Source organism: Gymnoscopelus microlampas (genome assembly GCF_963454915.1).
Source record: "Gymnoscopelus microlampas genome assembly, chromosome: 23".
Lineage (NCBI taxonomy): Eukaryota > Metazoa > Chordata > Actinopteri > Myctophiformes > Myctophidae > Gymnoscopelus > Gymnoscopelus microlampas.
Genome location: NC_139960.1, coordinates 4,861,752 through 4,877,241, shown reverse-complemented (window position 1 = coordinate 4,877,241; position 15,490 = coordinate 4,861,752). Strand labels below are relative to the sequence as shown.

Here is a 15,490-nt window from a genome sequence, read left to right as displayed (position 1 = left end):
AGCAGCATGCCCTGGCACCAGGGCTGTCACCGTCATGACATTATAGTTGTCATGATGTAATTAGTCAGTTATATAAATTAATGATTTTATCGTGTTTTGGTGGGAATTGAACATTAATAAAATATAAAGTACATTTACTCAAGTACTGTATTATTGCACAATTTTGAGGTACTTTTACTTTACTGGAGTATTGTCTATAATTTTACGCCACTACATCTCTGAGGCAGATATTGTACTTTTACTGAACTACAATTAGCCCATATATGGTCATGTGCATATATGGGACCAACAGACTTCAAACTCGACACATGCATCGGCAAGGACTCAAGAGAGCGCAGTGCCTGGCTCCCGCCATCGAGTAGTTTGGGTATGCGGTTGTCCAGAACCGCCTTTTCGACCGATATGTCCATACGTATATATATCCAGTTGTCCAGAACCGCCAATCCAACAGATATACCTATATATGGGCATGCCAATGGGCATATACTGATGACATCAGGGATCTCCATACATGGGTATAAAAGGGACAAGAACTGACAGATGCAGAGCTCTCCATACAAGTGCATAAAAGGGACACAGACGGGTACTCTGACTAAGCCCCCGAGGTAGGTGTGAGGGCCGCATAGTAACCTATGTAACCCCAATCTGGGAACCCATCGCCAAATAAAAAAGAAAAAACAGCACCCTCTGCTGTTTTTAACTATTTTACTTAGCTCTGGGGGGAACAAAATGGCGCACACGTGCACAAGGAAACCGGGGTTTTGGTCTGCCTTCAGCCTTTTACTTCCGGTGGTGCGACTTTGTTTTCATTCCCACTAACAATATTTCTACACGGAACACTAACACCACTTCTCCCAGAGAACATGGATCGTTTTGGTTATAAGCCCACTTGTTTCTATGATGAAAGAGCAAGTTAAAATGTGAATATCTTTCCGTGGTTTTGTCTGCTCCGCGGACGCTAATGTTAAATTAGTTTCGGTTTGTTTCTAGTGGGGAAGGATCGGTACACACGTAAATCCCGCCCACTACATTTGATTGGGTAAAGTGCGGCCTGCTTCCTGATCTGAAGGCACGCCCACTTGTAGGCCAGTGCGTACGCGATATGACGAACCCCCTCGACAGATTCAAGCGGAGAGCAGAATCTGTTCTTGAGAGATTAATGTAACCCAAACCTCTCGTAATTTTCTACTTTCCACAGCTGTGAGCTGTTTTTGTAAATGTTTGAAAAGGTACAGTATGAACATTTTTGCAACAGTTGGAAATGAAACAAATGTATGGAAATTATTCTGACGATTATGCAAAAATAACTGCGATTTAGCTCAAATAATTGCGATCAGGCGATTATGTAAAAATTGTGACAGGCCTAGTTGGCAGACATATAGGAAGAATCTGGCTAGAGTCCTCCCCCCCCCACACACGCTCTCCCCGAGCCTCCCGACACACCCCGAACAGTGAAAGAGGGCAATGTTCTGCGTCGATGTCCCAGGCATTCGAGGGTTTGCACTCGGTGACAAGGTGAGAGTGAGCAGCACGGCTCTGGAACATTGCACTGGATCGAGGAGACTAAACAGAATGCAGTTGGATGATTTTTCCTTTCTGCTACTGAACCGCAAGAAGTTGGGCCTGCAATGATTCCCCCCGCCCCCCTTCCCTGAAGAACTGTACTTATGTTTGTGGTGCAGCCACGTTGATGTATCAGCCATCATTTATCTTCTTTTTTTTTAACGACAGCAGTGACTGCAGTTATGTGGCCGGTGTGTTCAGATTTTTAGACACTTTTAGCCTGGCATCCCTAATTTGGACGTGTCATCATTTGTCTGTCAAATTTTTCAATAGTTTCAAATAGAACACAAAACTATCAAAAATAGCCCATCCACAAGCTCACAATGCGCCGTGACACGTCACGAGCTTGCGGATCGACTACTTATGAAAATGTTCAAAAAGCAAAATAAAAGTTCAGTTCATGTTGTTGTGATAAACATAAGCACTTTTTGACGAAACATCGATAATCTGCAGTCTAGGACTCTGCTCGCATCGGACCCAAAAGTATGCCATCGGTCTGGCTCTAGGCACAGACGAGAGCAGGGATTGAGCCGTTGGAAAACTGGACTTACTAAAGGTCTGGCTTCTGAACTGGTATGGAACCAAGTCGAGGCAGATACATAATGTCTGCTGACAAACAGCATTGGTTTATTTTGATCTATAAAGCGATGCTGGGTAAACCTCCAGCTTACCTCTGTAACCTCCTCTGTCCCAGCTCTGCTAGTTACCAACCACACTCCTCCAAGCGGTTGCTTTTTAACCCATTAAGACCTGAGGCCAATTCTACAAATGTCTTCTAAATCCTAACAGTTTTCTGAAAAACTGTTAAAATGTTGCTATATCAGTGGTGCTCAAACTTTTTTATTTCAAGCACTCCCAAAATATTTTGTTCCAGGGACCTCCAAAAGCAAAGATTTGAGAAAAATATATATATATGTTCAGAAGAAGATTTGCAATTGTTCAAGATTTTTCAAAAACAGCAGATCTACAAGCTCATAACGCGGCTATCAAAACATTGATCATCTGCTACTTTTGAATAAAATCTTAGAGATGCCTCCCCGGTTTTAGTGGGTTAATGTTCCTCGGGTTTGGACAGATCTGGGGCAAACAGCATTTTCCTACTGTGCACCTTGGTCATGGAACAATTTACAAAACGATCACATTTATGTCCCTTGATGCACTTAAGGGCATCATAAAGGATGTGTTTAAAAGAGGCATGCCATTGTTTTTCTTGAGGCCAATTTCTTAATGTTTTTTTTATTGTGGACTTATATGCATGTTGCATATGTTGTATGAGTGTGTTCTGATTATTGTTGTTGTATATGGCTGCTATCTTGGCCAGGTATCTCTTGTAAAATAGACTTCTGATCTCAATGAGACCTCTGGTAAAATACATAAATAAAAAGACCTCTTGGCACTCTCTAGGCCAATCAACAAATCAAACTTGAACCCCAATGTTTGCTGGCCAATTAAATCTATCAAGCAACATCAAGAAGGGTCCCCCGTCTAATCTGAATTTTTATTTGACTATCTTGACGAAGACTTCAGCCTCAGCATTAAGTAAACTGACTGATCCTATTAAATGAATAGCAGTTTAACTGGATTACGTGCCTTGTCCAAGACCTGCCAAATGAAATAAGCCGACCATCACCACTTGATTTCATAGCTACTTGGAGGATAGACATATTGGAGATTTATAGGTTGAATTCATTTAAATACTTGTGGTACTAGGACAATAGCATTCTTCCAGAAATATCACACACACAGGAGTAGCTACATTTCACTTTTTATGTCATCTACCCTGCATTAATATAGCTGACAATTCTTCCTTGAAAATAATATAGCATATATTTGACCATAACCCTGCAAAAGTCACTCAATCTGCTTGTCACTGAACCATTAATCATACACTCCCAAGGGCTACAGCTAACTAAAACATTGAGTTTCCAACGTGTTCCTCTTGGCGATGGGAGCGAGTGAGTCAGGGAGTGTGACATTAGTTTAGCAAGCATGCAAAGCTTTGCTACTGTAGCTAAGCTTTTTTTTTAGAGAGAAATCCCTGATGCATAAAAAGATTGTACAATAATGTCCTCCACCCACAAACCCTTTGGGAAACAAATTCGCACATAAATAAAGTCCTATGACCCTGACCTGTTTATATGTAATTTACGGATGACTGGACACAAGACGGTACTGGATGTTGCCACCAGGAGGACAGATAAAAAAGGAGAGTGAAAACCATGGCCAGATAATCTCTACTTCTCTCAATCTGATTCTGCTGACGAATGGAAGGGTTTTTAATTATTTTACTATTCTCCATTTTGCTGGAACACCGTGGAGATCCTACTTTGACGCCTGCTGACATACACATGTACAAGTCATTTTTATGCCTGATGATAAACATCAATACTGTCACGATTAGGGCTGTCACAATTATTACATAATCGTGTAATCACAACTATTTGACATAATTGCGATTATTTTTGCATAATCGTCAAAATCAGCTATTTCTGATTTTTTTAATATGAATACAATTATTAAATATGTAAAAATATGATTTGTATATTAAAGTTATTTGTCATATCTGCTTTGTGCCATCTTTTATTACAAAGTATAAACGCCAAACAATAATTAAAATTGTATTCATATGTTCCAATGTTCAATGCAGGACACAATCAAGTCATAAATCGCAATTATTTGAGTGACAATTAATTGTTAACTTAAATTTGTAATTGTGACAGCCCTAGTCACAATTACAGTAATATATGGACAGACAGGTTTCCTGCACTTTGTAAAGATTTGCTTGTTCCGATACCACATACCAGTATCGTTAAAGCTGCCGATACTGCCTAAAAGCTGGAATCGGCGAGTATGCCAGTCTATGCCATTCTGATACCACGCATATCACACGCATTATCACATGATATTTCATTTACACAGTAATATTTTGAATGCTTCAGTTGATGTTGCATGACTGTTTTAAACTATTAGTATTACTGTACTATTTACATTATTTTACTGACTTGTAGCTGCACTTTAACAACTAATAAAATTAAATTATTAAAAGGAATAAATAAAAAAATGTATTTATTCCTAAATTATTGGTTCTAAAACTTTGTAATTTCAAGAACCCCCATAACTCTTAGTGTACAAAATCTGAGGCACGGCATCATTCATAGGTTAGCAAACAGCGCCATCTGCCGGAAAACTACTGAAAACACAAAATCTCGTCAAACTCGTCAGTGGCAGGCAAATAGTTAAAGAAGGAAGGGCTTCGCAACTCACTTTTGAAACACTCCAAACTTTATTCTGGCAAGCTGCTTGTTTTAAAAGTGAGTTGCGAGCCCTTCCTTCTTTAACAAATGAATGACGTGACCATCTTCTTACAACAGCACCAGCAGAGTAAGTAATATGCCCACTAGAGATGTAGCTGTAACACTCAACATTCTATCCCTTACTAAACTCTCTTGTTGAAGCCTGGCGCTTATCAACAAAGGCCACAAACTAAGTTTGATGTCTTTCTACGACAGCGTTTTCCCAACATGGCCTTAGCCTTGTTCAACCTGCGTAAAACCAATCTGACTCCAATCTTGATAGGAAATCGGATTTGGAGCCGGCTTTGGGTTGCCAGTCTGAACAGGGCCTAAGAGAGCTCCTGTGTCCTATGCTGGGTCAGGGCTTGCTTAGGATGCAAACCTGGTCTCTTAATGCTGTTTAACAGGAGAGAGTGAAAGACACAACATTCATTCAGACACTCACCCCATACAGTCTTTAAACCACTGGTTCCCAGTGTGTGTGTGTGTGTGTGTGTGTGTGTGTGTGTGTGTGTGTGTGTGTGTGTGTGTGTGTGTGTGTGTGTGTGTGTGTGTGTGTGTGTGTGTGTGTGTGTGTGTGTTGGGGGGGGGGGGGTTCAAGAAATAAGTCCTACTCAGCTAAATGAATGATAGTTAGGAATCAAACAGACCCTTACGGGTCTACTCTGTACGATTGAAACCCTTATGGGGCCTATATGAATATGATTCATTATTTTTAAGAGAAAAGAAAAACATGTTTTGTTAGAATTTTAGAATAAGTGTAGGCCTATTTCTGAGCTAGAACAATTTGATAGTGAAAAGAACTGGTAGTTGAAAGTCTTCTAATACAGTATAAGCATGCCATAGGCCAGGCAACACTAACCACTTGAGCCCTAGCATCCCTATTTTGGGGGGGAAACATTCGCTCAGAAATAGCCGATCTACAAGCTCACAACAACGCGTTGCAGCAACGTGCCACATTGTGAGCTTATAGATCGGCTACTGCTAAGAGATTTGGTGTAGAAGGAAACAAGTACAGAGCCAGCTCAGGTCCCTTTCTCTAAGTATAGAGGGTTTAACTCCATTTATGTCCATGACACAGCTTAAAGAGTTCCCTTTTAGATATCTGATAACGTTTAAAAAGGAGTGTGACATCATGTGAAACAGTGCGGTTGTGTCATCTTCACATGGCTCTTCTGGCGTAATGACAAGAGGTGCTGAAATACAACGGTTTGGTGCCACCCTTACTTGTTGCGACAGCAATATTTTACTATTGGGGTCGAAGGGGCCTTCTCGGTCTGACGTACACACTGTTGTTACGTGTGTATGAGAGAGTGTGTGTGTGTGTGTGTGTGTGTGTGTGTGTGTGTGTGTGTGTGTGTGTGTGTGTGTGTGTGTGTGTGTGTGTGTGTGTGTGTGTGTGTGTGTGTGTGTGTGTGTGTGTGTGTGTGTGTGTGTGTGTGTGTGTGTGTGTGTTGTTAGGGTACATAATAAATCCCGCAACACTGTCGCCTGTGTTGCAAAAAAGTCTATTGGGCAAAAAAGCACTTCACTCACAAGTGAGCCATCATCATCATCATCATCATCATCATCACCACCACCATTATCATCATTGCTTTGAGGCTAAGCATGACAGTGGGTCTCTTGTGAAAACAAACTTTTGCCACCTCAACGATTAAGAAACCAAGTCACTGACTTGTCTTACGTTGTGTCACTGTCAACAACACCGGTCTTAAGCTAGGATACAAGGGCTGTGGGTTCTCTGGGTTCTCTGAGGGGGTTCCAAGTGGACCCCTTACAGGTCTGCAACTCTGAGCGTGTACAAAATGGAACCAAATGGACCATTTGGTTCCATTTTGAAGTGTACACTCAAGAGTTATGGGGGGGGGGTCCTTGAAATTAAACTGTTTTGAGAAGCACTGTCTAGTGTCTGTGATATAAAGCATTGTGTTTGAGGCAAGGCAACAAGCCGTGCCAGCGGTAATGCCTCTGTCGTCGGCTGCAGCAGTACAGTGATAGCAGCTACAGTATGGCTGGGGGGGGAGAACAAATAAATAAAAATAAAGCCAATGAAATAAACGCAGGCCTAGAAATAAACATTGCCTGCCCCCCCACGCTCTTATTTTGTTGTCCCATCGCAAAATGCCCGTTTTCATAGACTGTGCGGGTGCGTGCGTGCGTGTGTGTGCGTGTGTGGTGGAGAGGGAGAGGAGGAGGAGGAGGAGAGGGCGACGTTTGCACGATGTTTGGATTAAAAATGGATTACATTTTTTCATTTTTTTGCGTGCATCGTCTCGCCACCCTGCAATGCATTGCACGCCCCCCCCCCCCCAGCCCCCAGCCCCCACCACCACCACAGATCCATGATGTTACACAGCCCCGGTGTTTCCAACATCCAGAGCCCGTCTCTCCCTCTCTCTCTCTCCCACATGATCAGATCTCCTCCAGCCCCCCGGTAGACTAGTATACGGACGGTAGCTCTCTACGGTTGTTGTGGGTCTTGGAAAGGGTCTCTATCTGGTATCTAGTCCACCGTTTCCCAAACAGTGGGTCGGGACCCATTGGAGGGTCGCGGCGGACACATTTTTATGGGTCACGAGTAAAAAAAAATGTCAAAACAGAAGAAAAAAAAAATTCAATGTTTTTCAAAATAATGTCATGAATACATTTTTTTTTAAATCCACAAATTATATAAAAATATATAAAATAATTATGCAAGTAAATAGCCGATCTACAAGCTCATAACCCAGCGCTGTTGTGAGCTTGTAGATCTGCTATTTTCACTAGTTTGGGGGGTATCGGGCAAACGTCTACATTTCTCTTCTGGGTCTTGAGCTAAAACGTTTGGGAACCACTGATCTATAGTCTACCCCCCCCCCCCCCCCCCTCACGATGCCTTCCGTCCAGTCCAGTCCAGTCCACCTCCTCCACCACCACCACCACCACCCCGTCCCCAGCCTTTACCTCCTCATCCTGCGGACATTCAGGTATCCTCCTCCCCGCGGAGGGGCAGGTGGTGGTGGGATCGTCGGGACCACCGCTCCCGGCGCCCACTCCCACTGATCCCTGCGCTCCCAGCTCGTCGAGTCCCCGCTGCTCCCTGTCCTCCTCCTCCGGATCTTCGCGGTCCACCATGGTGTCTCCGTTGAACACGGGCGGCGGTGGGGACTCGGCGCTGCTGCTCAACGCCGCCATTTTAAACTGCGAGAGCAGAGAGCAGCAGAGAGAGAAAAAAACTGAGTGGAAAATAATAGAGGGGGGGGGGCGTGGTGACCCCCGTTGGCCAGTAGGGGGAGACAGAGAGGTAAGTAGGGGCATAACCCCCATTGGCCAGTAGGGGGAGACAGAGACGCAACCCGGCTGTTTTTTTCCCCCTTCTTTTTCTTTTTCTTTACCGTCTACTCAAGTAAATGTACCTCATTACTTAATAATTACAGTACAAAATACCATTACAAACACAAATAACCATTAGAAAATGTGTGTGTGTGTGTGTGTGTGTGTGTGTGTGTGTGTGTGTGTGTGTGTGTGTGTGTGTGTGTGTGTGTGTGTGTGTGTGTGTGTGTGTGCGCGCGCGCGTGCGTGCGTGTGCGTGCGTGCGTGGCCAAGGACCCCCATAACTCTGAGAGGTTCACTTAGAAAGGGTCCATTTGGTTCCATTTGTACACTGACATAGTTACAGACCGGTAAAAGTGTCCTTGGTTCTTAACTATCAATTATTTAACAGGAACCCTAGGACCCCCTCAAAGGGTCCCCGGATCGCACTTTGAAAACAACTGCTCTATAACATACAGTGGAAACACTTCCAGTTGAATTAACTATCAACCTAAATTATGGTGTTACATGTTACACTGTTTCTGAGTTTTAACATCAATGTTCAATCAACTTCCACTGACATTTTGAATTCCAACTTGGACAGGCATATCACCTTGTCTTAACAGCTGAGGATGTATTCATTTAGTCATTGGAACGACTGGATTATAAGAAGGGCTGGTAAACCTATTGAGTTCTTCAATATGGTATATTTTAATTAATGAAATTATGTCCCTTAGAAAGAATCACGATTGCTTCCTCTGGTCTGGTGGTGGAACTTAACTAAGTACTTTTACTCAAGTGCTGTACTTAAAGGGGAAATCCACCCATTTTCAATATTTAACTATGTCATTAATATAGCATAAAGGAGTTGTGTCGAAATAAGAAAAAAGTTCCCCCCTTTCTGTATTGCCTTGAACTGGAAGATTGATTTTGGGTTTAACATGGCAAATTACAACACGATGAGTCATCATGTTGTAATTTGCAATGTTAAACCCAAAATCAATCCTCCAGTTCAAGGCAACACAGAAAGGGGGGAACTTTTTTCTTATTTCCACACAACTCCTTTATGCTATATTAATGACATAGTTAAATATTGAAAATGGGTGGATTTCCCCTTTAAGGACAATTTTGAGGTACTTTTACTTGAGTATACATTATACTTCCATTACACTACATCTCAGAGGCAAATATACTTTTTATTCCACTACAATATCAGTACTTGACAGCTTTATTTACTAGTTAACTAGCAGATTTAGATTACAAACCCTATTTTGGACTTCTGCTATTCAAAAATAGCATTGTGCCGCATCTATTTTTGTAATAAGTTGATTGAAGTTGGAAGTTTTAGTGCTTCTACTTTGGTACTGTAAGTATATTTTGATGCCAATATGTTTGTACTTATACTGGTACAATTTTGAATAGGTCTTTTACTTGGAACAGAGTACCGTTTCCCTTTCACCCTTGTAATCCATCAGTCTGTTTACAGTAAATAAAGCCATAGAGTACATAACATGGCCAGAGAACAGGTGGCACACTGCAGCCTGCGTTGTATAATTAATGAAGTTTAGAGAACACTTGACAAACATCAACATATGGACACCAAATATCTTAATATCACATTTAATCTACCTCACCATTATATGAGCCACCATTTTGAAACAGGATAAATTCTGTCAGTAATGTTCTATAATAAGAGATTTTATTCATGTCCTAGAAAGTGTTAACAATATCAACATAATAGCATGTGAATAGTTTTATTTTTCTTTCAGACATATGCACCTTATACTGTATATTGTCGCTGTCGGACAGAAACCTTCCTGTCCAAAATTGTGTTTTTCATAATTATAAAAACATTTTAAAATAGAGAAACGGCTCGCATCGCGAGGTGTTGTGAGCATGTAGATCAGCTATTTTTACTACTTTTGTGTGATCCTCTTGTATGATGAAGTAGGGCATTAACTTACAAAAAAGACACAAGTTGAAATGTGGATATACAAGGTTTCTTCCCGAGAGCAACGATATATTTATTCTACTCATATTAGGAATAGTTGACACTTGTGTTCATCTTGTTTTTCTCTAGCTGTTCTTTTCCCCCGTTTCCCCAGAATACAACAAATGAGAGCTTGTTATGACGAAGAAAAACTTTTTTTACATCTGTAAACCTGTGATGTGACAATAACGTTTAATTTTTTTTTACACCAATTTCTTGTCCTCACATTTTCAGATCCTCCAACATATGTTGCTGATCGTTTGACAGAAACCATTCACATCATTTCATGTTTTATTTTATGTTTAATACACGTGAAATCAAAACACCTTCGTTTTGCATTGTGTTCAAAAACAAAACACCTCCTCCAAACAAGACGCAAGTTGACACATAACAAGGCCAAGTTGATGCATAAACATTAATGGACAAAGAGCATCTTTACAGCTTTTTATAAACTATCATATTGATCGCATGATCAAAAGTGCATTCAAAAGAATGTCCTGTCTTCCGCGGCGAGTTGGGTGGTTGTCACAGTTCTGAAATAGAACGCTGCCAATGCCCTCTGTCCACCCACAGAAAGACAAAACACTGTCTGAGGTTCTGTGAGCCTGAAGCTCCAGGGTCATCAAGTCTACGTATATATCCGTCTGACAGAATCTCATTTTTTCTTGGTGGCTCGCTTTCCTTCGCCCTTCTTTGGCTTCCCTTTGCCTCGCAGCTTCCTCAAGCGACGCATCTCCTCCTTGAAGTCCTCGTGTTCATCTCTGAGGAGAAAAGAGGAACGAGGAAAGTGTGATCATTAGGTCATGCTTACTGCAGTTTACATTCTAAAACGTAGAGTCTAATTGGCCAAGTCCCGTACTAAACTACTTAGTAACACACACCTAGGACCGCTTGTGTCAGGATCACTGTGTCTACGTATTGTTTACAACATGGGTCTTCAACAGGGGGTCCGGGACCCCTAGGGGGCCCTCAGCGTTACTACAGGGGGGCAAATCTTAGTGAGATAGGAACTAACTTTTAAACTTTTAAGAATAATAAAATTGTGGTTTACCTTGATTTTACAATCAACTAAGAGTTGGAAGCACAACGTGCCTCTTAGCTGTTTGTAAAATCCACAGTTAACTACGACCTCTACTTGCTTATTTTACCATATGCCGGATATGTGCAGGTTTCCATAGGTCAAATAAATTCAAACACATTTCAACAGCCTTCAAGAGGACACACTCACACTTCAGTAAAGTACATTTGATTTCCAAAGCCACACCACTATTTAGTGTGGTTGCCCTAAGAGGGCCACCATATGCCAAAATGACCGGTCTCACCGGGAGCCGCGACAGGCGTCGGCGCAACCACACTTTGCAATTTCCCAGAATTGTGAAAATTGTAGTTACATATCACTATGCTTTAGCACAGCGGTTCTCAAACTATGGGTCGTGAGACTCGTGACCCAAAGTGGGGTTGCGCATTGGCAGCCAAAAAAAGAAGAAATATATATATTTTTAAGTGAGTACAGCCACTTGACTTCTGATAAACACAGTCACACACATAGCTCTGCCTCCAACACCGACCCGGGCACAAGCAGCAACACATTCACACAAGACAACACACACAAGCCCCAGAGGCTGAGACACACAAACTGATTTTAGCTGTTCATAAACGATTTACTTAGGACTTTATGTTCAACATGAGCGGGTGGTACAAATACATGGACCACGGGTACATTTGGTTCCATCTGTAACCTCGCGGAGTTAAATTTAGATTGCGATGTAACATTACCAATCGCAGCGGTTAGATCATTCTCACAGACAGACAACTAGACCAGTTACCAACCGCAGCTACAGTCAGTGGTCAAAAATAAAATAAAATCGAGGGGGGGGGGGGGGGTTGCCCAACAAAAATCCCTTATAAAATAGGGTCGTGGAATAAAAAAGTTTGAGAACCCCTGTTTTAGCATATTGGCTGTGTTCTGTGAGATGACACAGTTATGCTTCATTTATACTTAGTTGCATGGCAGAGCCACTAGGGGTGTGTGTGGATATTCAGCTATCAAATAGGATGCCCCTACTAAACATTTACTGAATAATTGTGTATCTGCTGTGTGTGAACATTGTTTTTGAAAATGTGTTTGAACTGCTGATTTAGAAGGCATTTGTAGAATCGGCCTCAGGTCTTAATGGATTTTATACATTTTAATTTTACATTTTGCACCCATATTACTGTCATGTCTTTTTCACAAGCAAAATAAGCAAATGCAAGCCAATTAAGTAATACTATAGGTGATTTGGGGGGCTTGTCACACTGATTTGCGCAGTGCTTGTCACTTGCAGCCTGGCTGCTGGCATCGTTCACATCCCAGTGCAGTGAGTGGATCTAGCCTACCGTACTCTTAATTTACAATTTAAGGATTTAGCAGACACTCTTCATCCAGAGTGACTTACAGTGGCAAGGTAAACACATACATCAAATACAGAGAGACAGTTTAGTGCCTCAGTAATCTAGGATCATAGGTAAACCAAGAACCTAGCATCAGTCTAATCTAAACAATATAATATAAAAGTATAATAATCTGTACATTTAAACTATAGAAACTATAGGATGCCAGGTATTAAACAAATGCACCCAAGTGCTATGGGCTAAGGTGGAGTCTGAAGATTAAACTTTTGTCCAGACTAGAGGGTTTAAGTCTTAAACATCCAGAAGGCGCTAGGGTTCAAGTGGTTAATGACATCCCAAATTGAGGTAAGCTAGTTTCAGCATAAAAGTCTCTAGAGCAATGACACTTAAGTGGGCTTGCACTCAGAACTAAATCTGACATTAACCACAAAATGCAGCCCCAAATTTGCTTAATGACATTTTTACTTATTTATCAGCTACGGATCTCACGTCAAGTTGTACCCATTTAGTGAACATATTACTGATGGTAAGGACAGGGTGTTAGTAGGACACAGATGTATACACCAATTTTGGGATTAAGTGTTAAAAGAACTCTAGGCGCATTTGTATTAATGAATATCTTCTGTTTTTCGATTCTGTGTGAGGGGACCAAAGTGGAAATAAGTCTATGACTTTATTTGTTTTATCCTCAATTGCCTTTAAACCCTCTGTGTATGACGGTTAAAGCAATTAAAGAAATCAAATTCTGCCAATTAACCACCATACACAACTCCATGTACTTTGAATAACCTAAACAAAAGGAAAAAAAAAAGAAGACGATGGCAGCCATCAGCACAAACTGTGCCCAAACTTGAAGGCGAGAAGAAATGCAGTACCTGAATAGTCCCATAAACCTCAGCTTCTGGGTCATGGCATAGTAGATCCTGTGCTGAGGGTACCAGTCGTACACATCCTTCCTCTGGGCCATGGGAGGCTCCTTGAACAGCTGCACCACCTTCATGGACCTCGTGTCCGTCGGACGCACCACGTCCCCAAAGATGCGGGCGCTGAGACGGGCCATGCGGACTGCGTACGAGGAAAGACCGGCCATCTCTCTCTGGGACAAGGAGGGAAGAACAATCAGTGTTGAAAATCTTTCCCTATGAAGTGATCCTGCGGTTTACATCCTTGAGGGGGGTCCCCAGCAAAATAATAGTGTAAACGACACTTAAACCTAGCCTTGGATCAAGAAAGACTATCACAGATGAAGTCAGACTCCATAAAATACATCTATGATAGTCTTGATCCAAGGCTAACCTAACCTATCCAAGGCCCTATTTCAAAGATAGCATAAATAGCCCATCTACACGCTCACAACTCTTTTTGAAATGTTTTAACTACTGCATGCCCTCGGTTTCTCCCCCCCCCCCAACTACAGGAATCGTAGAATTCTGTGCTAAATCTAACGTCACAACAAGGTAAGATCTTCTCGTGGTCGCTGTCAACAAATATTTTCAAATGTTTGATTGACACTGGTAAATGCATGATAAAGTGCAGTGGTGGCAGTCTAGCAACATTCGAGTACATCTGGGATCCTATCACGGGTCATCTTGACTCTGCTGTGTGACTGCTGTGTTTTGTACAGGCCTAATTGTTATTGTGTCCAACTGTTGTATTGTGGTTGCCTATACACAGTACCTCATTATGATAGGTTAATTACTCATGTTTAACATGCATTATAGTCTGGTGTTTGTTTGTCTTATTGTTATGTCTTGTTTATATCTGTCTGTCTTGTCGTGCAGTGGTGGAAATTAACCAAGTAGATTTACTTAAGTCCAATTTTGAGGTATTTGTACTTTACTTCGAGTATTTCCAACTTCCAATACTTTTATTTCTACTCCACTACATCTCGGACCCACATATTATAATTTTACTCCATTACAATTATTTAAACACTTTAGTTACTAGTTACTTTGTAGATTTTGATTAATATTTAAAAAAGCATACATTAACCACTTCAGCCCTATATAGATTTGTAGTCCATTTAAAAATAGGCTCTATGCACAGCAGCCATATTAACACTTCCTTCACAGGTGTTACCAATGATACTAATGAAGGCTCTGTTCCATTTAGTGTAGCACAGTGGCTCTCAGATTTGTCAGATTTGTCAATGAACCAAATGGACCCTTACGGGTCCATTTGGTTCCATTTGTACACTCTCGGTTATGGGGGAGTTATGGGGGTTGTGGAAATTGACAAATCTGAGAGCCACTGTGCTACACTAAATGGAACAGAGCCTTCATTAGTATCATTGGTAACACTAACACCTGTGAATGTCTTACAGTATGGTCTGTGATATGGATGCAAGTGGCCATGGGTTTGTTGACATTCATTATGAAAACAGCACAGACCCCATGCAGAATGAAGGATAGTGTAAGCATGAACGTTACCTGAGTCAGAGGAGAGTCAGGAGAGCCGTACTACTGCTGCCAGTTCAAACCAAAATGTATAAATATATATAATATATAATGTATGATATATAGTATACGTTTAATCTAGCTGTTCTGACGTTAGCTAACCTTCAGGCATGAACACTACAGCCCACTTCCGCTTGCGTAACACTGTTGACTGGTCCGGGCTGGTCAGCTTCCGTCTTGTTTTATTAACGTTCCTCTCGTATGCAGTGGTGGAAAAAGTACTCAAATTCTTTACTTGAGTAAAAGTACCAATACTGCAATATAAAAATACTCTGTTACAAGTAAAAGTCCAGAATTAAAAATTTACTTGAGTAAAAGTACAAAAGTATTGGCATCAAAATGTACTTAAAGTACCAAAAGTAAAAGTACTAAATATTTGAAAATAGCCGATCTACAAGCTCACAGCGCGTCGAGCTTGTAGATCGGCTATTTTCAAATGGCCTATGTATAAAATAGGGCTAAAGTGGTTAATGTATGTTTCATTACATTATTTTCCAGCATAT

The 15,490-nt window shown here is 41.3% G+C and overlaps 2 protein-coding genes across 3 annotated transcripts in view; both read right to left on the bottom strand.

Annotated features, from left to right (window-relative positions):
* Positions 1-8,036, bottom strand: part of braf (B-Raf proto-oncogene, serine/threonine kinase) — a 33,033-nt gene extending 24,997 nt beyond the window's left edge. For both annotated transcript variants that reach the window (XM_084049802.1, XM_084049801.1), the window contains exon 1: positions 7,800-8,036. In XM_084049802.1, coding sequence (XP_083905928.1) covers positions 7,800-8,030 — 231 coding nt within the window. In that variant the 5' untranslated portion in view covers positions 8,031-8,036. The remainder of the gene's footprint in view (positions 1-7,799) is intronic.
* Positions 8,037-10,005: 1,969 nt separating this feature from the next.
* Positions 10,006-15,126, bottom strand: mrps33 (mitochondrial ribosomal protein S33). Its single transcript, XM_084049807.1, has 3 exons — positions 14,961-15,126; positions 13,407-13,627; positions 10,006-10,898 (listed from the first exon to the last, which is right to left on the bottom strand). The coding sequence occupies exons 2-3, from the start codon at positions 13,619-13,621 to the stop codon at positions 10,793-10,795; spliced, it is 321 nt and encodes a 106-aa protein (XP_083905933.1). The 5' UTR covers positions 13,622-13,627; positions 14,961-15,126; the 3' UTR covers positions 10,006-10,792.
* Positions 15,127-15,490: the final 364 nt, after the last annotated feature.